Genomic DNA, 26,304 nt, shown 5'->3' with positions numbered 1-26,304 from the left:
AACTGGACTATTAAATTACAAATTTCCCTGGAAAAGTGCAATCTCATTAATGGAATTGGCCTGGGGAAATCCAAAATGTAAGGTTCCATTGGCATATACCTATGGAGGTGATGCAGGGAGATATAAAGAAAGAAGTTAGGATAATCAAAATTTGTTCAAGGATTGTTACAGTTTCTTGAATTTGTGTTAATGGGAGAAGACTTCAGATGTAATACCTGAATTGTATCCTACACATTCGTTCTAATTGACCCAATGTAAAAACACATGCCTGATTCTTTGTTAGAAGTTTAGCAATTAGTGACTCTATATTTCAGCTTCTCCTGTGCCTTTAATTGTGTAGGCACAGCATAGCAATACCACCCTGGATTGCCATGACCCCCTTAAGCCTTTTGCAATTTAGTGACCTCTACACATAGCAAGCTGTTCTTACAATAATCTGTCTATTGAAGGTGTTTCCCAATCCCTGTCTTAAACTGGGTTTCCCCCTAGCCTGTGATTAGGAATGAACCAGGTAGACTGGCTAGCACAGAAGCTGGTCCAAATATTTGCTCATAGAAGTTCTTATGCCTTTAGGTTCAAGATAAGCTTGGTCCTCATAAAACTGAACAAATACAAATACTTCTGAGTCAGAATTACTGCATGCACCTTTTATCGAACACGTCAAGCAGAGGGAGCAATTGACTATACCAACCACTTTGTCCTTGAAGAGCAAACCTGTTATTCGAGCAAACTATTGAAATTGATTTACTCCGACCAGTATAAACAGTTGAAGTGATATCCCTCATTATGGTGGTGATGATGATTTCAATTTGTCAGTCACCGAAAACACTGCAGTCCCTAGCCAACTGACAACAAATTGAAAAGCATACAATCTTTTTTAAATACAAACAACCTGCAGTTATTCAGCATCATAAAGCAACACCAAACCCTTCAGAAAGTAATACTGCACTAAAAACAACATAGCAGCTGAAAGCAGGTGAGCTAGCTCATCCTGTCCCATCAAATGCCTGGGAAAAGAGGAAGGTGATTACCGGTAACCTTGTGCTAGAGAGATGCTAATGTAGGCTCCAGGTAGGCCTCACTGGGGGCAGCATTCCATATATATTCAGGAAGTGTGAGGATGTTTCCATCTACCACATCCACAGGAACAACTAGACCCAGCTATCAGTGGATTGAGGTGGTACTTTAAATCCAGCCCTGTGCATTGAACGGTTTCATCTCAAGGACTTTTATAAATGGGACTCTGGCTCCATGGGTTGCTTCCACCATGGGGTGCAGGGGAGAGGGCCTATGCACACTTACTGTACCTTGTTGGAATCCTCATGCAACAGGCCAGCATATGACCTGAAGGGTTATATGCTTCCCTAATATACAGCAATAGATTGTACAGTAGGGGATGCTGGAGGCCTCCGAATCGTATGGGAATCAGAGATTGGCCACCCAACTGAAGAATGCAAATGGGAGGGTATGTGGACCCTTAAAACCATCTCTGCTCACTTACAGAAGGCCTTGCTGAAGGTAATCCTGCACTGCCACTCGACTCCAGTCAGACTGGCAAATCCCATCTATGACTCTCCCATCTATGTTGGAAGGGTTGTGGAAAACTTGGTCCAATTATTCATGTTTGGTGGGAATGCCCCGATGCTTTTTTTTAATAAAAAAAATCATATCCATAATTACAAACCAACCTGTCTCCAAATCCTGCCTTAGCCCTACTAACACTAGACATAGACTTGGGCTCCAACTTGCAGTACAGAGAACTAGTAGGCTTTTTACTGACTGCAGCACGACTAGCAACAGCACAACAGTAGAAAAACCAGTCTGAAATAGCCTTGAATATAGGGGAAATTAGTATCTGGATACAGCAATGTCTGAGGGTCTCGCTACACTACAAAGATGGATTTAGGGCAGTGTGACTAGTTCCGCAACACTGGGTGCCAAGCCTAGGGGGCGCTGTGGAGCACTGCAACTATGACATAGTGAATTGAGCAGAATGGAAGGCAAGGGTAGGGGCTGAATTTTGGCCTTGCACAGGATGCTGCTGAAATGTGAAAGACTAAAGTTCATCCCTAGTCACTGTACATAGGAGAGTGATCAAATGCATGACCAAAAGAGGCACCTTTCAGGAAACCTGAACCCTTTTCTTGAACCATGTTAATGACCAAAATCAAGACTTTGTTGTACGAAGTGCTCAGTCTTCTCATTGGAGAGATTACATTAGTTAATGTGTTTTGACTATTGAATGTGTGAGATTATGTTTAAAGTCAGAGAACAGAACAGACACCATTAGATGTACTGCTGGGTAAATGTTTAACGCTTCTTGTTTTTGTATCTATTTAAAAACCAATACAAACTTGTTTTTTTTTTTTAAAGAAAGGTCACCAAGGTCACTTCCGAATAACCTGTTTATTGAAAATTTATCCTGGCTTGCTTGCACAAAGTTTGCAGGGGGAGGTATGCAGCACCCGCTAGTTACTGAGCATTCATTCTGATTTGTTTGGCAGTTATGCACTGTCATGTCAAACAACTCTTATCACCACACTTTCCAGTGCGTTTTCCTGACCCTTTCATTACCGCAAAAAATCCAAAACATTTTTGGAAGTGGGTTTGTTGTGCATGAGGGCTAAATCCACTTTGATTGTGCCGTCTGAATTTGCTGGTATGTTCACAGGATTTGGAACTGGAGACTAACTATATCCACCTCAGTTATGCAGTGATGTACTTCTTGGTCAACATAAGAACTTAAGAGCTCTTCTGGATCAAACAAAAGGCCTACCTAAGGACTAGCCAATGTGGTCTCTTCACACGTGAACCACAACTCCTATTATACCTGGGCACAGTCAATGTGGGCTGGAGCTGACGGTAGTTGTACTCCACAGCATCTGGATGGCACCATATTGGGTTATCTATTCCAGCAGCCCGTTTTCCATAGTGGTTGTAATTTTTTCCTTGATTTTCTTGTTTTATCTTATTGTAGGCTGCTCTGAGGTTTTTAAAAATCACACAATGTATAAATTTTATGAAACAAACAACCAAAATTGGAGAACCCCTTACATCTGATGCAATGCTGCAATAGCAAAATTTGAGTATAAACAGCAAGTCCCAATCTTGGAGCAATTCAAGTTTCTTTGCACTAGGGCTTACCTGTTGACAAGAACAAGCAATAGTCTGTCTGCCGCTTGCTGTTACCAAGGAATAAAATGCCTGCTGTGTTTGACATTTCTCTTTCTTGTGTTTTCTTCAAGGTTCAGGAGCTTTCACTTTGGCAAGGAATAAAGAAAAACAGAGGGAACACATATCAAATCAACCAGATGTTTTACCCAGCAAAACATAACGATCCATTAAATTTCAGCTAGGAATTGGGAGAGCTGTAATATTCAGTCATTAATGGGACTGTCAATGAATTATATTAATTGCACTTTTAGAAACCTTTCAGAGCACCTTTTGCCCTAGCTGCCATTTTTCAGTGTAGTACAGACCCATCAAAAAGTAAGCCACAGGTATACACCCCTACCAGCGAAATATTTTATGCCTGCCGTGATGGAATATATTACCTGTCTTTTTGTGTGCCAAACATAGAAAGTAATGAATAACACTTTTTTATTTTCTAAACTATTCCTTGAAAGAGTAGGCTCAAACTAGCCACCATGGGAGAGGTCTTCCCAGGGATGTCTAATGAAGGAAGATGCATATTGTGACTTCCTCATGCCCAGCACATCACTAGCACACTTCACTGACCACTACTTCTGGGAGCAGGGGAAATACTGAGCAGTGCAACATCAAAAAACCGCATATCATCTTTCCTTAGGTGTTATGAGGGAGATGTGAGTGGCAGCCGTATGCTATCTCACAGTTCAGCTTCAGGCTATGAAAGGCGGTGTATGTGTGTGTGTGGGGGGGGGGACCATTCTCACATTCTACAGAGAACGTAGCATGCTGCAGCAGGAAGCTGAGGGAAGCCTGGGAATAGAGAGAAGCAAAAAGGACTGGAGCATCCGCTTTGAGTGCAGAAGATCTCCATTTCAGTCCCCAGCATCCTCAGACAGGGCTGGGAATGTCCCCTTTTGAAACCCTTGCTACCAGTTAGTACAGACACCACTGAGCTTAATGGACCAATGGTCTGAGTCATCATAAAACAGCTTTTTGTGCTAGGCATTCACACTATTCACTGAGTTACAGGTAGGTAGCCGTGTTGGTCTGCCATAGTCAAAACAAAATAAAAAATAAAAAAAATACCTTCCAGTAGCACCTTAGAGACCAACTAAGTTTGTTCTTGGTATGAGCTTTCGAAGTGTGCATGCACACGAAAGCTCATACCAAGAACAAACTTAGTTGGTCTCTAAGGTGCTACTGGAAGGAATTTTTTTATTTTGTATTCACTGAGTGTTTCACTACTGAACAAAGTTCCATTATGCTGGAGATGGGTTCCCCTGCCCCCCACCTTTTCCTTGCACTTGAATTCTGCTCAAAGAAAACCCACTATTTGCATTAAAAGCAAGCTGACTGCATGGAGTCATGCTTTATGTAAGTGATATTTGGGGCCTTTGAACGGTATTGAAATTGGTGGGTATACAGTGGTACCTTGGGTTACAGACGCTTCAGGTTACAGACACTTCAGGTTATAGACTCCGCTAACCCAGAAATAGTACCTCGGGTTAAGAACTTTGCTTCAGGATGAGAACAGAAATCGTGCGGTGGCAGCGGGAGGCCCCATTAGCTAAAGTGGTACCTCAGGTTAAGAACAGTTTCAGGTTAAGAACGGACCTCCAGAACGAATTAAGTTCTTAACCAGAGGTACCACTGTATAGGGACACAGTCCTTTCCTTTCTGCTGTGTCTGTTGGTTTGATGTCTCTGCTCTGTGCTTGCTGTGCTCTTTCTTATATTATTATGTCTTTGTTTGAAGATGTAATCTCAACTGTCATTGTAAGCCACCTTGGAAGCCTTTTTGGCTGGGAAGCTGGGTGTGTTTTCAACCAACCAAAATTCTTCCAGCACTACCAGAATCCAGCAACGCTTCTGAATCTGAAAGAGAGAAAAAAGAAAATGAACAGTGTTCACCTATGGAACATTTCTAGCATGTATCAGCAGTTCCATTGTGGTTTGTACATTTTGACCTTTCACCTTAAAAACAACCCTAGTAAATTTAGCATCCATAGTAAAAGGAAGTTAATTTTTTCATACTCCAGTGAGCTGGCAAAGAACATCTGAGGCAATAAGAAAACTGCTTCATTCCAAGTCAGTAAGTCCATGAAGTTGATGGAAACCAATATGCTGTAACATATCTTTAGTCACTTCTTACATAACCATAGCCATAGTCAGTGTTGCCAGGAAACAGAGTTTAGTTTTCTGGGATTGGTGCCATCTAAGCCTTTTATCTCATGACTTGCTGTACCGGGGGCAGGTGTAGCCCTTTGCTCCCTGCACTGTTATCTGAAATCCACACTAAAGAGCCACACTAAAAATCCACACTAAAAATAACAGAACACCACTAGTAATCACATACAACTCCCAAGTTAAAACAGTACAATGCATCATCAGAGATCTACAACCTCTCCTAGACAATGACAGTTCTCTTTCTCAAACTCTGGGAGGAATACCCTTCATTGCCTACAGCCAGCCACCCAATCTAAAACAACTCCTCACCCACAATAATACAACAACAGGACTCAACATGGACACTGGTATCAGAGCCTGCAATAAACCCAGATACCAACTTTGCTGCCACATAAACCCGGACACCATTACTGGTTCCAACAACATCAAACATACCATCTCAGGACTATTTAATTGCACATCTTCCAACTGTGTATACAATCAAATGCCAACAGTGCCCTTCAGCTCTCTATATTGGACAAACAGGCCAAACCCTACGCCCAGGGGCGTCGCTAGGGGGTGCGGTATGCCCCAGGTGACAGGGGCGAGAAGCGGCGGGTGGGGGTGACAAGCGGTGGGCGGGGGTGACAAGCGACGGCCCCTCCCGCCACTCCTCACGCAACGCCGGTCACCCTGGAAGCAGCAGTGCTGCACGGACGGGGTGCTCCCTCGGCCGTGTGCTGTTGCTCCCGGGGCGACGGAGCGAGCGGCGGCGCGTGGGGGTGACAAGCGGCAGCCCCTCCCGCCATTACCAAGCGCTGCCGCTCGCTCAGTCGCCCAGGGAGCAGCAGCGCACGGCCGAGCGAGCACCCCGTCCGTGCAGCGCTGCTGCTCCCAGGGTGACCGGCCATGCGTGGGGAGTGGCGGGAGGGGCTGCCGCTTGTCACCCCCACACGCCGCCACTCGCTCCGTCTCCCCGGGAGCAGCAGCGCATGGTGTGTGCGGTGCTGCTGCTCCTGGGGCAACGGAGCGAATGGCGGCGCGTGGGGGTGACAAGCGGCAGCCCCTCCCACCATTCCCACGCGCTGCCACTCCCTCCATCACCCTGGGAGCGGCAGCGCACGGCCCGACGACGGAGTGCTCCTGCGCGACATTTCGCACAGGCGCACTCTGTCGTCGGGCCACCGCTTCCACAGCCTTCTTTTGAGCCGCAGAGCTTAAAAGGGGGCTCTTCGGCTTAAAAGGGGGCTGCAGAAGCAGCGGCGGCACTCCCGGAAACGCCCCGCCCCTGGGGCGTTTCCTTTGCCGCCCCGGGTACTGCGGAGCCTTACTCCGCCACTATCTACGCCAAAGGATAAATGGACATAAATCTGATATCAGGAATCACAAGAAAGAGAAACCAGTAGGAGAACACTTCAATCTCCCAGGACATTCTATAAAAGATCTCAAAGTAGCTGTCTTAATACAAAGGAATTTCAGAAATAGACTGGAAAGAGAAGTGGCTGAATTGCAACTAATCACCAAACTTAAAACCATGGAGAAACCTGTTCTGAACAAAGACATTGGATTCTTATCTTATTATACATGACAAAGCTATCTTTAGCCATCTCACCCCTTGCCCTTCTCTATAAGACCCTGTAAAAATTGCAGTCTACAGGTTTTCCACACCTATCAGCTGATCACCCATTCCCACCACCCTTCTGAGTAATACTCCTCCCCACTCCCTCACTATATTTAAGGGTCTGGTGACTTCTGCTTCAGTGTATCTGAAGAAGTGTGCATGCACACGAAAGCTCATACCAAGAACAAACTTAGTTGGTCTCTAAGGTGCTACTCGAAGGAATTTTTTATTTTGACTAAAGAGCCATGCTATACTTTTGGGAAATAATGGCATCATTCTACAAACCTCTGAATATATATCTATATCTATCTATCTGAATACTGGCAAGTAGCCATGTTGGTTTGCCATAGTCAAAACAAAATCAGTGAATAAATTCTCTGTAACACAAAGATTCTCCATTTGACCCAGCCTGCTTCCTCCAATGACAGCAGATCCTGACATTTTAAATCATAATGCAGGAAGCAAATAATGTGTGAAGCAGCTTCTGGGCCTTAAAGAAAAAATAGGAGAGCACAGATTCTGGTCCCAGCAGACCATTACTGAGACACACTAGATTAAAATATTGTACAGTATTTTAAGAAAGAACCTCCACCCCAAAACTAGTCAGACCTCTTGAGCAAACATAGATAATAGTTATTACTCCAGGAAGCCCATCCTTCTGTTAGTTGAGCAACAACAAACCTTTTGTTATGTGGACAAGGAAAGAAGATTGCATCCAAGATGACATAGATACAGGAGGTTTGAGGAATAGTGATTTTGGGTGATTCTTGTTTTCATTTAGCTCTTACATGGATGAATTAAAAGGGGGAGGGGCATTGTTTTAGGCTGAATGCAGAAGCAACACACTGAAGATTTGAAGAGCTTTTTGTGATTTGTGGGTTTGAAATGTAGCTTCTTTGCTTATTCCTTTATGACAAAAGAGGCTCTTTCACAACCTGCAAAGCTGACACACTGGTATGTGGCATCACATGATTATGAAGTCACCACGCCGAGAAAGTGCCCGTTCTAGGGAGTATCAAAATGAATCCCAACCTGAGGGGATTATTTTATTGCAGAAGGGCTTAGGATAATAAACAAAACCATCCATTTCCCCTAACCACTGATGTCACATTACGTTCAATTCATTACACTATGAGTCAGCACTTGGGACTTTTTTCAGCCGTTAACTTTCCAGATGCTAAAGTGAGCGGCAACCTTCCCCCTCCTCGTTTTCCCTAAATTGTTAGTGCGTAGCACTCAAGTGTCCAAAATTAAATGCTTCAGTTTTGCACTGCTGCCGACTACTTGGCACTCGGAGCGGTGGCACCGCCGTCGCCTTCAAAGGAGACTTTGCTGCCGCCAAGCTCGCGACAAACAATGCCGCAAAGATTAAATACCGAATGGAATGCGGCAGAATTACGTCGTCTTTGCAGCCCCGGCGGAGATGTTGATACCCTAAGCCACATCGAAAAGGGGGAGGGACGCGAACTGTCTTCTTGCGCCCTTTTGTGTAGCAGGATTTAGTTTCCTCCAATGATGCAGTGCATTTTCATACCCATCCCACCTGCCTCCGTTTCCGATTACTTCTATTTAGGTTTAGTTTGAGATGTGGATCCTGATTCCTGAATAAAATCACCCCTGGTCCACGTGCCAGGGGAAAGGGAGGAGGCTGGCTGAATGGATCAAGAAAAGAAAATGGAGTCTACAATACAAACAAGGGAGTGGAAATAAAGAAGTGCGGTGTGTGCGAGGGGGAATACACAACTGGCGGCGAGAGAGGGAACGTGCAGAGAACCACTGGAAGATGGATAAGCGGAAAAAGAGCTGCGGGCTGGGCTCGCAGGGTGAGGGCGGCGGGTGGGAGAGGGAGGGAGCCTGGGCACAGCCGCCACTCCTTTTGTGCGTGCCGAGGGGGGCTGGAGGGAGGAAACGGGGAGAGCAGCCGCCGCCACCTTGCTCCCTCCTTCCCCTCCCCCCAACCCCAAGGTTCTCTCCTCTGCATTTTAGTCTATGCGTATCGCAGGGATACGCGCGAGAGCCTTGGCAGCGCCGGATAACCAGAGCAACGGGGAAGGCAGCCAATGGACTTCCCGCGCCGCGTCTTCCCTCTGGACCAATCAGGGAGAGGCGCGGCCGCAACCTTGCGGTTGGCTCGGGCACGTAGCCAATCAATAGAGACGAAGAGAGAGAGGGAAGGGGGGGGGGTTGGTGGTGCGGATGCGAGCGGGTGGGAGGGGGCAAAGCTGATGAGCGCGAGGTGAACGCGCGCACGAGGTCCGCGTGCGAGCGCCTATAAGAACCCTTTGCGAGCGCCGCGCGCCGCATACCGTCTGCGGGGCTTTTCCTGTGTGTGCGTGTGGCGCTGCTGTTGTTCCTTCTGCCTCCCTAGCTCGCTCGCTCTCTCGCTCGTTGGCCATGAAGACCAAGTTCTGTAACGGCGGCGAGGCCGACCCTTCCCCGCTGGGGCTCCTGCTGGGGTGTGCCCAGGGCCCGGTCTTGCCCGCCCTCACTCAGTCTCCGTCGTCGCTGCCGCCGCCGCCGCCTTCCTCTCACGCCGAGGCCGAAGCCAAGGAGCTGGGGCTCCGCGGGCAGCAGCAGCAGCACCAGCACCAGCCTGCCCTCGCCTTGCCGCCGACGCCGCCGACCCCTCCCTCCCCGCCGGTGGAGGAGCAGCCCGACCCCCGCACCCGCCGCAAGGCGTATTTTTGGTGCAGGGAGTTCCTGCGGGGGGCGTGGCGGGGGTTGCGGGAAGATCAGCTGCGCATCACGCCCATCAGGTCAGCCACATTAAGGGGGTGGGGTGGGGTGGGGGTGGGAACATCAAGGGATCATAAGAGCTGTGTGTCTCTGAGCGTGTACAGAGTGCGTTCTCGTCGCCACGAAGCAACCACATCTGGCATCAGGTTTCCAAGAGGCTTGTTCCATGACGGTGCGGCTCCTTCAAACCTGAAATGAGGGGAAGGGGTGGGGCTGTTGGACCTGGCACCTTTTGTCTCCCACAATCTTCCTGATAACGACGTTATGGAGGGGAGTCCTTAAGGCTTCATATCGGATCTATATGAACTGAAATGTTACAGGGAAACCATTGTCCATATGGTGGTACTGTCGTTTTCTACCAAGGGCACGCCACTGACCTCCCAAGTGTAATGGAAGGGCAGAAGGAGATGGCAGCTTCACTGCTGCCAATGACTTGTCGGTGCCTATATGTATCTAGAGATGTTTCTGCATATTGCCAACAATAGTGTTGCCTTTTGTCTGAGAACATTTGAAAATAGCTCAATTAGATGAATAATTTACTCATTCCTGATACCTTCCTAGGATATTGTTTGCACTAACCATGGTTTAGAATCCTAACAATGGTTCGAGCTTTAAAATGTATAGGAATATTGTGATCTAGTTGCTTGACTGCTTTTGTTTCTCTTTTGCACTTCTGTGGAGATACAACCATATACAGTTAGCACAGCTTATGGTTAACAAGCCCATTTTAAGCCATAGTTTGTTTCCTCTCCCCCCAGTTTACTGGATAATTAATGAACAGAACCCCACAGTTCATCTTCTTTAGCCATAATTAATGAATTGTGCCATTATCCACTCTCCAGAACCTTTGACACAAATGGGATAAGAATAGAAAGTAATGTGTGGAAGTCCATTAACTTTTGGGAGCATATCTTTCATCTCTCTGTAGTCTAGTATGAGACAGATTTTTGACCAGAAGCAAGAGTAGGGTGTGCATACATCTTTCAAGTCATCAACTGTGATAAAGTTGTTGTCTGTGTTAAGCCCTGAGCTGTTTTGTTGAACTCAGAAGTTACTTTCATCTAGGACAGAGTTTCCCAACCTTGAGTCTCCAGCTGCTGTTGAACTACAAATCCCACCACCCCTAGCTAGCAGGACTAGTGGTCAAGGATGATGGGAATTGTAGTTCAAAAACAGGTGGAGGCTCAAGTTTGTGAAACCCTGAGCTAGGAAATTAAACAAATTCCACTACATGTGTGGCTAAATAGATATGCATGTTTGTGCCAAAAAATGTGTTGCACTTCACAAGTTTGATTTATTCAGTTTACTATTTTGAAATGATTTCTATACAAGAATTGCTTGTGTTCTGTGATTTGAGCTGCTGATGTTCCTGGAGGTTTTTGTTTGCTTACATTAGCCCATAGTCAGAAGGAAAATCCATTTATTAAAAAACTCTTTAAATACACAACTAAGTTGACTTCATTGATTGTCTAGTAGCCATTAAATGGGAATGTACCATTCAAAAAAGCTTCAGAGGTGATGAAAAGTTTAAGGCAATATTTTTAAAATGTGAGTCAAACTTAACTTGTAAGATGGTTTCTGAACAATGAAATGTGTATTCTACCCTGTGGTTTTTTTTTGTTTTTTTTTTTGAATGAGACTGCTCAGCAGTATGAGTCATTTTTTGGCAACAAGTTACTGTAGTATCAGGTGCCTTGCTCTGACTGTCAATGCCAGCAATGAGTAGATAACTGGCTTGGGTATAGTTTGGGTAAGTAATCAGAAATGGAAAGTTTTTTAGATTTTGTATAATTGCCTCTGAAGAAAAAAAGCAAAACAAAAACCTTTTCTAATCATTTCAATTTTCCTAGAATGCTTAACAGTTAATACTCATACCAGATATGTTAGAGAGGGATTTATTGCCTTGTAAAAAAATTATTTAAAATATTTTGTTTAAAATATATTTCCTGCCCTTTATCCCAAATCCATGGGCAAGTACCAATAATTTTAAAAAACTAGAACAAATCCATGGGAATACGTACAGTATACATATAGCATTTCCCCATTTAACATGTTTAGAATTTTAATAGTTAAACTGAACTCTAAAAGCCATAGTTCCAGAATGTTTACAAGTAGCTGGACTACTTGTACTGTATATTTTAAGGGCATTTGGCAGAATCACACTGATGTGTAAAAGAGGTCATAATGTAACCCAAGAGGTCACAATATAATACAGTGTTGAACATTATTACAGTGCAATTCTAAATATGCTGACTTAGAAATATGGAATACTGCTGAACTTAGTGCAACTTAAATTTCCTTTTAAGTATGCTTAGGAACGTAGCTTTAATATCTCTATAGTTTATTTAAAATAGACACTTTCTTAAACACACAACTGTTTGCAACTTTTAGCATGCAGTTCCTGCTGTTGAATGTTAATTGCATTGTATCTATTCTTGGAGCTGCCATTTATAAAACTCATCTGAATCCCTATTTTGTATACACATGACTTTAGTGTACAATCCAATACATGCCTACTTAGAAGTAAGTCGAATTGAATTTAATGTGATTTCCTCCTAGGGAAGTGTGTACAGTATAGTATTGCAACCTGAGTATGTTTTAGGAACAATCAAGAATTGTGATTAAATTTGTTTCAAATATACTAAAACTATCTAAATAACCCATTTTAGTTAACTCTGGGAAGTGGTCTTGTTATATCAAAACATTGATGAAAAAGATGGGTGTATACTGCTCCTCTTGTGGTACCAAAACTAGAAACCAGCTTCTAGGATATCTTTACTTTTCTATGGGTTATATACTGTATAAATACATAGAATACAATTCTTTTAGATACTGATATAGCTGTATTTAAAAGAATCTGGGACTGCTGCCTATCTGTTGAGCCATGATCCTCGGCATCTGCAGTGCTTTTGTTTCTGAGCAAGTCTGCTTAAGCTTCAACTGAGAATAGACACACACGGTTTCCCCCCTTCAGTATCTCTTCCATCTCACATACCTTGCAATAAAGACTTCACTCTTGCAAAAAACAAAAACCCACTCACCCCCCAAAACACCTGGGAATAGCTTCTTCCTAAACCACTGAGCCTCTTGGGCTTGCCGATCAGAAGGTCGGCTGTTCGAATCCCCGAGATGGAGTGAGCTCCCGTTGCTCAGTCCCAGCTCCTGCCAACCTAGCAGTTTGAAACCACACCAAAAAGTGCAAGTAGAGAAAACCTCTGAGACTTGGAATAAACGTAAACTGTCCCTTTGGGGAAGAATAGCAGCCATTAAAATGAACATTTTGCCCAAAATACTTTTTCTATTTCAGAACATCCCCATCATAACAGGCCAAAGATACTTTACAGAATGGCAGCGAATAATTTCAAGGTTCATATGGCAGGGGAAGAAGTCTCGAATAAAATATAAGTTACTGACAGATAAAATAGAAAGGGGAGGCTTCTCCCTGCCAGACTTTAAAATTTACTACGAAGCGGCATGTATAGACTGGATTGGTGAATGGATAAGATTGAAAAATACAGACATACTAGATCTGGAGGGAGTAGAAACCAGATTTGGGTGGCATGCCTACCTCTGGTACAATATAGTTGCAGTGCATAGAGGGTTTTTAAACCATACTGTTAGAAGACCACTATACGAGGTATGGAATAGATACAAAGACTGGCTCAAAAGAAAAACCTCAGGAAGTACAAACGGTGAAAAAACAAAATATGAAAAATCAATGGATAACTTACAGAGATCTCCTTGTAGAAGAAAATAACATATTTAAAATCAGGCCGTATGAAGAAATAAAAGATACAGTATCAGCCTGGATTGAATACCATCAGTTGAACAGTATATTTGCAAAAGACAAAAGAAAGGATTTGATTATGAGAGATCAATAATAAAGTATTGTTACAAAACAATAAGAAAACACTGTCAAAAATTTATGAATACCTACTTGAATGGAACACCAAAGATGAGGAGATTAAAAGTGTAATGATAAAATGGGCAATGGACATAGGTTACAAAAAGTGGCTGAAATTATGGAACACCGGAATAAAATTTACAGCCTGTATAACGTTAAAGGAGAACATATACAAAATGATGTATAGATGGCACCTCACTCCAGTTAAACTAACAGGAATGTACTGAACAGGTAATAGAAACTGCTGGAAATGTGGTGTAAAAGGCAGCTTCTTTCGCACATGGTGGATATGTGACAAAGTTAAGATCTTTTGGGAAAACATCTATAACGAACTAAAGAAAATCTTAAAGTATACGCTTTAAGAAAAAGCCTGAGGCATTTTTGTTAGGAATGGTAGGGGAGGATGTCAAGAAATCCGACCAAAAACTATTCTTATATGTAACAACGGGGGCGAGATTGCTGTTGGCACAATTTTGAAAGCAACAACAAATCCCAACAGTGGAGCAATGGCAGCAAAAAATAACGGAGTATGTGGAAATTGCTAGGTTAACGGGGGAAATTAGACAATTGGGCAATGAAACTTTTGAAAAAGAATGGGGAAATTTTTTGGATTATATTGAAAAGATTTGTTGAATACTGAATTAATGAGATAGACCTTGTAGTATGAAGTAAAATTAAATAAAGTGGGGATCATAAGGAAGTTGAAATGTGAGTAAGAAAGAAACTGTATATTTAGAAAAGAGTATCACACTAAATTGTGAAAGTACGGAAAATGAATGTGAAAGGGAGTGAAATAAGAAGGACAATCCGAAAAATAAAAGTTTTATTTAAAGAAGAAAGAAGGAAAATTGGCAGTCAAGTTATGGAACAATATGTGATTTCTATATTAAGTGTGTGTGTGTGAATGATAAAAACTCAATAAAAAAGTACTTGAGGGGGGGAAAGTGCAAGTAGATAAATAGGTACTGCTCCGGTGGGAAGGTAAACGACGTTTCTGTGGGCTGCTCTGGTTTCGCCAGAAGTGGCTTAGTCATGCTGGCCACATGACACGGAAAAACTGGCTGTGGACAAACGCCAGCTCCCTCCGCCAGTAAAATGAGATGAGCGCCGCAACCCCAGAGTCATCTGCGACTGGACCTAATGGTCAGGGGTCCCTTTACCTTTACTTACCTTTGTGTGGAGCCTTATACCAGAGTGGGGGGGAAACCCTTCACTTCTGGAGCAGCCTTTGCTAATGGTTGATGGGAGTTGTAGTTGAAAACATCGGGAGGACAACAGGTTGTTGAAGGCTGTTCTGGAGTACTCAAGTCTTGGGGGTTCTAAACTATATGGGGCCATTAGTCACATTTGAAAACCAGAGAAGCAGTTGTGGGTACCCATCACACACCACAACCTAACAATAGATCCTTCTTTCAACCCTAATTTTAGCAGTTGCGGGAGGAGGATCTTGTGAGTGCCAGGGAAGGCTTCTGTGGGTGCATACACAGGTGCAAGTGCCACACTGAAGACCCTTCACATCCTCCAAATGTTTAAAATGCGGGCATGACTAAAAACAAATTTAGGTTTCTTCTATAAGGTTTTGTTTAAGAGGTGCTAAAGCATTGTTTTTCTGCTACTGTAAACTTTCATTTGTACCTGAAGAATAAAGAAATATGTTGTGGAGGGTTTGTTAGGGTAAACACATTTTTGGAACTCTGGGGAAAGAAGTTGAGTAGAAAACTGTTGAAAGAGTGGGTGGACACGCCTGTTTTCTGGTCCGAACCTTCCCCTGCTAAAGCTGCTTTTCTCTCGCAGAAAGAGGTTTGTCAATACAGTATAGCATGCAGTTCATCCTTAAAGTGCTGCTTGAAAGTTTTTACTGAGATTTGCTGCTTTGTCATCTTTTTCTGGTGTATAGCTTGAGTATTCTCCGTGTAGTCTTAAGGCTCTTAGTGATAGGTCATTGCAAATCAAGGGCTTTTCTTTGCAATTGAAAATAAAGTGCCCCAGCTGCACTTCAATATTGGGTTTCTTGTAAAAGATTAGGAGTGGAGAATACCGGTAACACCAAAGATAGTCATAGGGTAGTAGAAAGATGGGCTAACTGGCAGAGAGTAGTTCCTGGTACTCCTTTCTGTTGTGGTATCTTTGTGCAATTTGATGCTCTGGACACAGATCGAGAGTAGCTTTTTGTGGTTTAATTATTAAATTGGACTATTCTGCCTCTAGGAAAAAGAATCCAAACTAGCAAATTCTGCCTATTTTAAATGTTTGTTCATTTAGCTTCATACATATTTCTTTATTTAGCTTCATAAACCAGTTATGATGGTGTGGTTTTCTTTCTGGATGGAAGTGCACAACAGGGCTTGCTTTCAGATTTAGAGCTTCTACTGCTTCAGCAGCACAAGCAACAGCAAGGTTCCTTGGTATTCAGCTGGTGCTTTATTAAAACGAATAAGGCAGCAGATGCTTTGCATAGGCACATTCTTGCTGAAGGTTTGCCCTCCCCCAACAAATAAGATGTGTTGGCAGCTGTAAGGATCTGCCCTTAGGCAGGGTATGGTCAGGAGCCCCAGTGTGTTAGGCGTTAACATACACTCTATGTGACTGGCAGCTCGCTCGCAGGAGGCGGGACTTTTCACCCTTTAAAAGGAGGGAACGCCAGTTGGTCAGGAGGGAGAAAGAGGGAGTGAGTGGCGACTGAGGGAGAGAAGGTTAGAGACCAGGATAGTGGTGGGTAGGTTAGGCTATGGTGTAGGTTTAGTATGTTATACTGAATAGAAAACCTTTTATGCCGTTATGAAACTACGTTTAACATTTGATTCTCTGAAACCGTTATGCTCTAAAAAGAAAATGAAGACTAGTTTTGTTGCTATAAGTCAGTCGTCAATTTTTGGGTCCAGCGGGTTATAAACTGCTCGTGAAGAGGTGAACCCAGGGAAGAGTCCAAACTGTCCTGCGGGGTGTTAGTTTGTGTCTTAGGGGTTTCACTCAGGAGGGGCTGGCGGGTTGAAGAGACATCACTTCAAGAGACATCACTTATTTATATGGTGCCACCCACTTTGGGAGAAAGGTGGGCTTATATGTACATGAAATGAACAAATTAAAAAATCAGTGCATGTTGGAGGCACCCACAATAGTGTCCATGCAAGTTTTCTTTTAAAAAAGTAAGTCTCTAGCCCTCCTAGAAAGGAAGTAATGAAGCAAAGTGTGCAGCTATCATTCTAAGCAATTTCTGTGAAATGAGCCCGCCAATCAGTGAGTTGCTTGGACACAAGGCAGTAGGAGTCCCTGGGGTCCTAAAGAATTACTATTTTCCCCTACACTTTGGTGCACCTTTCCTGCTTCTGTCTTATTTTCTAGTCCTTGAGTCCACCCATTTGCTGCTCTGTTTATTTTGTTTTGCTGCCTATCAGCTACATGGAGCAAGCAGCTCCTTCAGAGACTAAAAAAGATGTGAGTTGCAGTAATGACCTAAATTAGTTATGGTCATTAATTTCAATTAGTCTACTCTGAGTAAAAGTTTATTACAACCCATAATGATTATAAAAATTTCCCTGGTTGTTCCCATGTTGCTGTTGGGGGGTGGGGGGTGGACCCATGTTAGAAACATTATCTTCATCACCTTTTCCTTTGCCTGGGATTGTTCTCAAATTGTTTGGGAAGTGGGGAGCATTATCGTCTCATCGTACAAAATTTATAAATATTTGAGAAGCCTGTAGGTGATACTCAGCCTCAAATGTTAAACTAGTCTGGGCCAGTATTGCTCAACTACTACTCTGGTGATTTATTTAATTCATTTTCTATGTATTTTCCTTGTATTTCTTTTTTAAGTCAATAAAGATAATGCTTTTTATTTCTAACTATGCCTCTGTATGGCTGGCTGTAGCAATTGAAAATTATTTCTGGATTCAGTTATATTTTATTTTCTAGCTCTAATGTATAGCACCACACCAGCAACAGGCAGCATAACAACCAAAACTTAAAATTGTGTGGGAAAGGATGTTTTTCTAACATTTTTTGTTTACCAAAATTTTTTGAATGGATTTTTCCTAATTGGAACAAGTTTTGTTCCTGTGTGTCTCCTTTTTCTGCTCTTTTGGAGATTGTAGTCATTTTGTATTAGGCCATACCTCTGGTAGCAGCCATTTTGTGACTTTGCCCTTGGTATTGCCCTTATGTAGATTTTCAGTTAGGAATAAAGACTAAAGGGTTAAGCTGAACCAATGGCAGAATATCTTAAAGTACCAAATTAACTCCATTACAGTACTGCACTCATCGGTCATATCACACCCCAGCCGTCTATACCTGTATTCTATATTCTGAGCTTTCAGAAATGTCCATCAAGTTGCACCATAGCACAGCACTTATCACTTTTCATACTCCTGCTGTAAATGTCTGGTTTTACAATAGCTGGATGGATTAGGCTAGCTTTCTGAACTTAAAACATAGAATTAGTTCTCAATAAGGATATGTTTTATTGCTCTCCTAGATGATGATCTGTGAAATTTTAAGAGCACGCTAGAGGCTTTTAATGAGGGGGGAGGTAGTTTATCTTGCATTCTCTGCACCACATTCAAGCTGCTTGCAACTTCTCCTTCAGCACCTTGTTGCTAGGACCTCAAATGCTGCTGCACACCACATTTGCACTGTGTGGAAGAATGTGTTATGCCACTTTGTTCCAAGAGGTAGTAGTCATCCCAGCTTTTCTTCACCTCCAGCTGTTCTCAGAGTAGAATACATCCTGGACTGAACAGGGCCCAACACCCAGATGACTTCACCAGTCCAAAAACTCATTTCAGAATGTGGGGGTTGTGAGGAGAGAGGCAATGCATCACTAATGCCTTGCACCCCTTCTCATCTTTCCAAAACCAGTTACTAAGGTAGGAGCCTAGCCCAACCCAATAACTGTTTTAAGGAAGCAGATAAAATTGATGTTCCCTCAAAGCTGATGTGAATATCAATCATCATTATAGGAAAAAATGCAGACTGCTTAACTTAACTGAGAAGGACTAATTGTGGCCAGCCCATTCACCATACCTCAGTACTGTATACCTCATGGTGGTGTTGTGATAAAATCAGATAACTCAATGTATAGTGCCCTGAGTGAATGTCTTAGAACTGCAGGATATATGAGAATAGGCTTTATAAGCTCAGCACTCTTATATGTGGTAGCATATTATCATTGTAGAGAATTGGTTCAAACTGATCTCCCAAGAGACTGTGATCTACTTTACAGAGTTTAAAACTGGCAGTTCAGGTCAGGTTCAGGTCAAAGTTGTTGAGCTTTTATTAGGAAGGAGGAAGGCCCATTTGGGGGGGGGGTCAAAGTTGTTGAGTTTCTTCAGGGAGGAGGTAAAATGTTGAGCTTTTTTAGGGGAGCCACAGTTGTTCAGCTTCTTTGGGGTGAACCAATGATCTACCAGTGATGTACCAGTAGATCACGATTTACCTGTTGGACATGCCTGTTCTATGTTAAGTATTCATGTTCATTGTTATAAATAATCTAACAAACATGCTTTGCCTCTAGTCACATATTATGGTCCTTCCCATTGTCCAAAATTATTTATTAGCTGTTCTACCTTAAACAGTGGCTTTGGAGACATAAATGCAAAGTACTATTAAACATAAAATTCTTCCCAATTCTTCTAACTTACATTTAAATACAGATTTGGGAATGAAATTCAAGCTATGTATTAATAAAGTTAGCATTAGGAGTAGAACCTGGAAGACCAGGGTTTAAATCTGTACTCTGCCATGAAGCAACCCTACCTCAGAGGGTTGTTGTGTAGATAAAATGGGGAGTGGGAGAAGCACGGAGGAAAGGTGGAATATAAATGTAGTCATAATATAGTCAATGCTGAAAAAATAGAAAGTTGGGCTGTGTAGAATAACTCTTTCATGTCCAGTTGTCTAATCCAGGATATTGGAATCTGAACTGCTTTCATGTGAGAAGTGCAAGTGTTCATATGATGTGTAACTCATAATATTTTCCTTCTTAGGGGAGGCCTCAGCAACATGCTGTTCCAGTGCTCATTACCTGATACCATGGAGACTGTTGCAGATGAACCACGCACAGTTCTTCTTCGCTTATATGGTGCCATTCTACAAATGGTGAGTATTTGGTGTGGGGGAGTGGGATGATGTTTAAACATCTTGTATTAGAATAGGTTTGAAAATATTAAAATTAGATTTTATTGCACATGCATACGCTGTGATTTGAGAGCTCTTCAGTTTAGATTTGTTCTTTCCTTATTGCCTAGAAATTGCTTTCTATGCCAATCTCAGATGTATAGTTTTTTTTTTAGTTAGTGTGATGCACTGTCTTGTCAGTATGCATGCGGACGTTTCCTGGAGTTTTACTATTCAGAAAAATGGTCACTTACTACCCTCTTTGTGCTTTGCAGACTTAAACTGAAAAACAACATTCATGGTAAATCTGATAACTGTCTAGAGTTGCGTTGAATCATTAATTACAAGCATATAGCAGCTTAAAGTCTTTCCCCAAAATTCCTTCCAGGAAACATGTACCAAGCTTTTACTGTCAGTAATCTAACAGCATTTGGTAGAAGCACTTCATTTTCCCCTTTCCCATTTTGTTGCTTCCAAGTGCATTGCTCTGGATGCATGCAGATGGAAATTGAAAATGGAGGCCATGATCAGTTCACTGGTGCCGTACCTATGGACAAAGGATTCCTGTAGATTCAATAGTGCTCCTACGGTATTTATTTACGTCAGGGTTTTACGTTATGCTTCAGCCACATTTCCAGCATGATTTCCTTTACAATATATAAATGACAGGATAAGAATACAAAACCCAGAATTGTGATATGCATAGCTTCAACTAAAAGCAATTGAACTTAAAACATGGGAGAATACATGTCTGTGCTTGGTGCTGAAAAAAATAACAATGTATGTATCAGACAAGCCTCCCTGGAAAGGGAATTCCACATGCAACACCAAGTAGGCAGTTTCTTTAGTTGCCATCCGCTTGTTTCTGATGATATGGATGCCTGGAGGAGTACCTCCAAAGATGACCTCCATAAATGGACATGCTGACATGGAGGTGGGCCTTACTTCTGGTACCCAAGTTTCAAGCTATGTAAGCCTTTAAAGGTAGGCATCAACACTTTGAATTGTACTTTGAAATGGACTAGAAACCAGTATTCTTTAATTACCTGTGAGGATAGATCCTAGTTAATAGGAATATTTTGAGCCAGTTGCAGATTCCAAGCAATCTTCAAAGGCAGGCACACATACAGTTCATTACAATAGCTCAGGGATGGCAAATAAGATCTATCCCACTTGTCAGTGAGAATAATTGGGAGTCTAATCAAAGTGTGCTTCTGATTCTTCCTTTCTAGCCCTGGCTGGACTGTAAAGGAACATTAATGCTCCAGTTGCAAAAAAGGGAAAAAAGGTCTTCTGTTTGGCACCAAAAAAAGTCCAGCTTGGGGCAGGAATTGAATACAGTTAGGAGCTCCCAAGTGGAATCAATCCCACAGAGCTTTTACTTTGCGCCAAATTTAAAAGGTGCTGAATGTAGGCCTTGCTTGAAGAGGAGCAGTTAGGAGTGTACTATAACACTCCTGATTGTTGTTTCGCAGCTGTGGCTGTATCCGCTGTACACCTGACATCACAGGATGTCGGTGGGTTGGAGTTTTCCAAGTCATATTAGTTTTTCAAGCTAATCCTAGAGGTTACCGGGGTATGGCTATGCTATTCCTGTCTAGAATGAGACTGCAGCTGCCATAACAGTCTTAAGTAGATGAAAAACACTTTGTGTCGCAGAAGCTATCTGAACCATGTGACATAAGTGGATCTAGGAGCACCTCTTAGACTTCTCTGTTGATCCTGTGGGAATCCTTCACACATAGGTACTGCACCAGCAGTGGACTGAATCATGCCACGTATCTTTATGCAATGGTTGTGTTTAGCCACAGAATTTACACACACAAAAATGCAAGTCTGTTTATTTCTTTTAGACATAGGATTCACTGTGGCATGTCTGAGAAGAGTTGTGATGTGCCTCTGAGTAAGTTTTCCAGTGAGCAGGAAATGACCTTAGGTCTTAGGTTTAGATGTTGGTAGTCTGTATTAAAACAATTTGTCTGTGTAGACATTGACACACTCCTGAATTTCCATTTGTGAAATGAACACACATACAAGATTGTTGTCAGTTCTGTGTTTTATACACAACACATTATCATTTAGAAAACAACCAAGCAATTTAGATTTAACGTATCTTGAATTGCTTTCTGACCAGCTATTTTGAATCTAGATTTATCAACAGAATGACAATCAACAACTGTGTATTAAGCAGTTAATGATGTAGTAATGTTGCTAGAGAGTGTTGAACTCATTGACAAAATACAGGTAATCTGACAAATAGAAGGAAGATTTTCCCCTTGCATTTGCACTCTCCAAGGGTGGCAAAATGAGTTCTGCTGTAACACTGAACAGCTGATGCATTATGGATAAAGGGATAAAGAAAATGCATTCACATATCCAAATGATTATAGCAGTGGGGTAGAGTTCCCACTCCTATGGAGCTTCCTCATTGTAAACATATGGTTAGCCCCCCAAAGTATCTCCACTTGCTTGTACTCCATGTTATAAAACTGATATACATGTTATTTCCATATATTGAAATGAAGTGTTCTGCATGCCTTCATATAACTGAGAATAATGAGAGTATTACTGGGGCATCAGTTGGTGCTTGTAAGTATGAAGCTTGGATTATGTATTGCAGTATACAAAATACTCGGATTGGAAAAATGTAAGCAAGTTATTGCCGCAATGTTTTTTTCGGTCCATCTTAACAATGTATTGCAAGGAAACAGTGGCTTGAACCATTGGCACTAGAACTATCAATTAAACTAACAGTCCAACGATCGTTACACTGAATGTTTTACTTTAACAAATTATTTAAGCCACACCCCTGGCTTTATAAAATCTTCAATGTATGAGCTGATTGCATATTATAAGTAACCTTTAAGGCTGCCTACAAAGTAGATTGTAGAAATTAGGGCATCAGTGATTTGCTAATGTTTTCATCTGAAAAAATAAGGCAGCGTTTTCAGGATCTCAGTAGTAATTTCCATCATATCTGTTGTAATCATAGTACTCTGAAGAAATTTTCCTATGAATATCCAAGTTTGGAGAATCCTAAACCAGAACATGGGCACATACTGCTTTCCCTCAATATCCACTTTTTAAACAAAACCTTCTGTGTCCTTATATGAAGAAAATAGCACTGGAGCTCAGGATTTTTCTCCAAGATGTAGTTTGGCCAATTATTTGAGTGTTAATATCCTAACCTTTTTTGTCTTGGTATTTAAGATCTTTTGAGATTTCTAACTTCCTTTATTTCCATAGTGGCAGTGAAATGACTGCTCTTGTTGGTGCAGTTCACTAAGGGTTAAGTAAGCAGAGACAGTCCCAAGGTAAAACTTTCAGATTATATTGAGGGTTTCAGTATAAGCATTTGTCTTTTCCAGATCAATCTTCAATGCATAAGCAAACTGATTGTGCTATAGTTTTAGCTCTTCATCTGAGATCTTAAGGAACTTCCTTGTACCAAACAGGAATAAATTAGAAGAAAAATAATTTCAGTGATGCTGATATTTTTAAAAGTTCCAGGGATGCTGGTTTTAAATACTGATGCACATACCTATAATTTTATTGCACTATTACTTACCGTCAATATCCATCTGTGTGGCTTAAGACAGAAATATAGCTACCAACAATTCCAGCCAGCATTAGCAATCATTGGGGTGATAAGAGTTGTAGTCTAACAACATCTGAAGGGCCATAGGTTCCCCATCGCTAGTTGAAACAGATGACATTTTTATTATAACTTAGATTCTTATTTGTTTATGCCTGCATGCAGAAAATATTAATATTATCAAATACACAAGTAATCTGAGTTTCAAAATTTTGCCCCTTCCCCAATTCATTCAAAATTTACCGTAAAAAAAACCAGCTCAGTAAATTTAAACTAAAGCCGCCTTTAAAAACAAACACTATTATTTACAGGCTAACAATGACTCCAGTTTTCTTCTCACATAAATTCTGGAAGACACAAATGTCAGTACATACAGTTCAATATAAATTGTTTCAGGTTGGCTAAAGTTACCATGCAAAAATGGCATGGGGCCTTCCTTAGTTATAGCTGTTATTTTAAGCCACATTTTATGCATGCATGATATGAAGACAGGAAGTGAGCTTAGTTGGGTTGATCTGTGTAAAATTTGAAAGCCTGGTTGAGATTACTATAGTCTCCAATCACATAGGTGAGCTACTTTTTAAACAAGCTGTATATTTGTACTTTTGTGGAATTGCTATTCTAATTAAACGTTGGTGTGTTTGAAAGGCAAATGCACATGCTATATCTAGGATTCCCCTCCAAAAATCTGAAAGGATGTCTTAATAGCAGCAGTTCAGTCCTGTTACACACACACACACAAGCAATTTGCATTTGGAGTTCAAATACAACTTCTTGCTTCTGTATACTGACACAAACTACTTTGCAGAATTGCTGTGTTCATTGTTTCAAAGTAGTGCTTAAATACCCATATATCCCAGTTAAAGGAAGAGCTGGTGGTAATGGCCCATGCCCTATTTTTGATGGTCAGGTATAAAACTTGTTTTTGCTATTACTAACTGTAAAATCAAAATATTGCATAATAAAGGAAGCATTTAAGACTACTTAATCTTCCTATAGTCTATCATTCTCAGTCATTTTGAGAAGAAGGTTGTGAGTACTGACTGCAATTCTGTGGTATTGCATACCTACTTTTTCTGCTTGTAACTAAACAAATATATAGAATTCTGCAATTGTGAAACTCCATTACTTGTGATTCTTGCTCTTAATGTCTTGTAGCAAGGAATAACCACAAACTCCTCTTAGTGGCAGATAATTTGATAGCTGCACTCCTGTTAAGGGGACACTTGTTTTGTTGGGTGGCATTAAGGGTCTTCTGGGGGTAATGTACCATTTTAGTTGTATGTGCATGTGTTCTCTGCTGCAGGCTTGTCCATGCGATCGTGCCTAGAGCACTCTGGTTTCCAGGTGACAGACACGATTCACGGTATAGTATGAGATCTCTGAAGTTGGAGCATTCTCTACGGGTTTCATTTCTTTATGACTCAGAGTGTGAAGTTATCATGAAAATGCTTGCCTTATTAACATTTTATAATGTCCAAACTGTTGAGAGCTGACTACCAAAATAGTGCATTAAACACCCCACCTTCCTTCTGCTCCTTTTAAAGAATGGTAACTTGATCAGAAGTAAAAAGGATTAGGGATGGTCTTGGTGTTAGTAGGACTGTTGTAATAACATATCTTATTGTTCTTTCTGCTGTAGCATATTTTATAATTAAAAATAGTTGACACCACCTGTTTTGATGTTTCTCAGTCTTGAGAAACCTCTCTCTGTAGTCCCAACATTGCAGCTTTTGTGCTTATATTTTAAGCCTGGAATACAGTTGGGTACAAAACTGCCAGAGATAAGTAATTTCATCTTGTAAAGGTTAGATGCATGGTCTGCAGAACTGGCCAGGATGATAAATAATGCTAGCTTTTCTGATGGCAGAGGAATTGCTTCTCTGTCATTTTATTACTAAAGTCTGTAATTGGGTATTGACATAGTAGGACTAAGAAGATTGGAACCTTAGTTTTCCAGTCTGCATTTCAGTTTATACTTGTTGCTTTTCTAGTGCTAGACTTCGGAACTACGTTGTTATTACATGACAACCCAGTACAAATATGACCAGCTTCATATTTTGGATGTCCTGTCTCCTCAACTGGATTCATATTATCATGGAATTACATTCTCGCCTCTCATCTGTTATATATAAATAGAAACTGTGAAAAGCAAAACATAATTTTCAGCCTAAAGTACAGTAATGTATAATAATTAGTATTACTAGTTAAATTTTGCTGTTAAATTAGCCTTGCACTCTATTTTCATTTTTTAAAATCAAATTGTGCTACCAAAGAAAGTTTGGGCCACAACAGTGAAAATGATATCCCCTTCACTTCAATTTTATATGGAAGTTCTGCACAATAGCAGTTTGTGCATTTTATAGTATTAAATTGGAAAATGACCACATGATTCTCTAGTCTCTTACTTCATCAGACTATTATGGCCTTCAGAGACAGAGATGGTAGCATCTCTTCATGTTTAAGAGACCAACAAGCAGGAAGGAGTCTGACAGTATGATTACACAAAGATGATGTATTAGATGCCTGCTCATCTCAAGCCTCTGCAGGATATCAAACAGCAACAACAGCTTTTTCCTGCAACACAATCCCGTTAGCTTACTTTTTGGTAGAAGCTGTACAATAAGTTTCCTGTTATCTCCTTGGAAATTGGCCATTGTCCACACAATAAGAGTCCTGTTCTAAGAATGTACTGGGTCACTATCTAAGCAGGTATCTGGAATGTGGGCAAATTAGTCTGGTGGTTTTTGCTTCAAAGTTCATGAAGCAAATACCTGAATATACTTTTAGGTTTAATGCTTTCCAGGCCCACTCTTTTGTTGGTTGATACAGTCAAGTGTAGTATAGATATTTGGATATCATATCCATAACATTTTCTTTCACTTCAAGCTAACAACCAATTTGGACAGCTGAGTTTTTTAGCCAAGTGTTTGAAGAGTACTAATAAAAAAATACTCACCAGTCTTTTCAGTGTGTAATCCAAGTACGTTAGGTGGGTACTTTCTATGATCCTGGGAAAAAC

General features: G+C 41.5%; 1 protein-coding gene across 1 annotated transcript in view; it reads left to right on the top strand.

The window, feature by feature from the left end:
• The first annotated feature begins 9,237 nt into the window (after positions 1-9,237).
• CHKA (choline kinase alpha) overlaps positions 9,238-26,304 on the top strand; it is a 29,931-nt gene continuing 12,864 nt past the window's right edge. Inside the window, exons 1-2 of the mRNA XM_033156065.1 lie at positions 9,238-9,692; positions 19,558-19,669. Of these exons, the coding sequence (XP_033011956.1) occupies positions 9,331-9,692; positions 19,558-19,669 (474 nt within the window). The 5' untranslated portion in view covers positions 9,238-9,330. The remainder of the gene's footprint in view (positions 9,693-19,557; positions 19,670-26,304) is intronic.

The sequence above is a fragment of the Lacerta agilis genome, chromosome 1 (genome assembly GCF_009819535.1).
Source record: "Lacerta agilis isolate rLacAgi1 chromosome 1, rLacAgi1.pri, whole genome shotgun sequence".
NCBI classification, from domain to species: domain Eukaryota; kingdom Metazoa; phylum Chordata; class Lepidosauria; order Squamata; family Lacertidae; genus Lacerta; species Lacerta agilis.
This window is presented reverse-complemented; position numbering and strand designations above follow the sequence as displayed.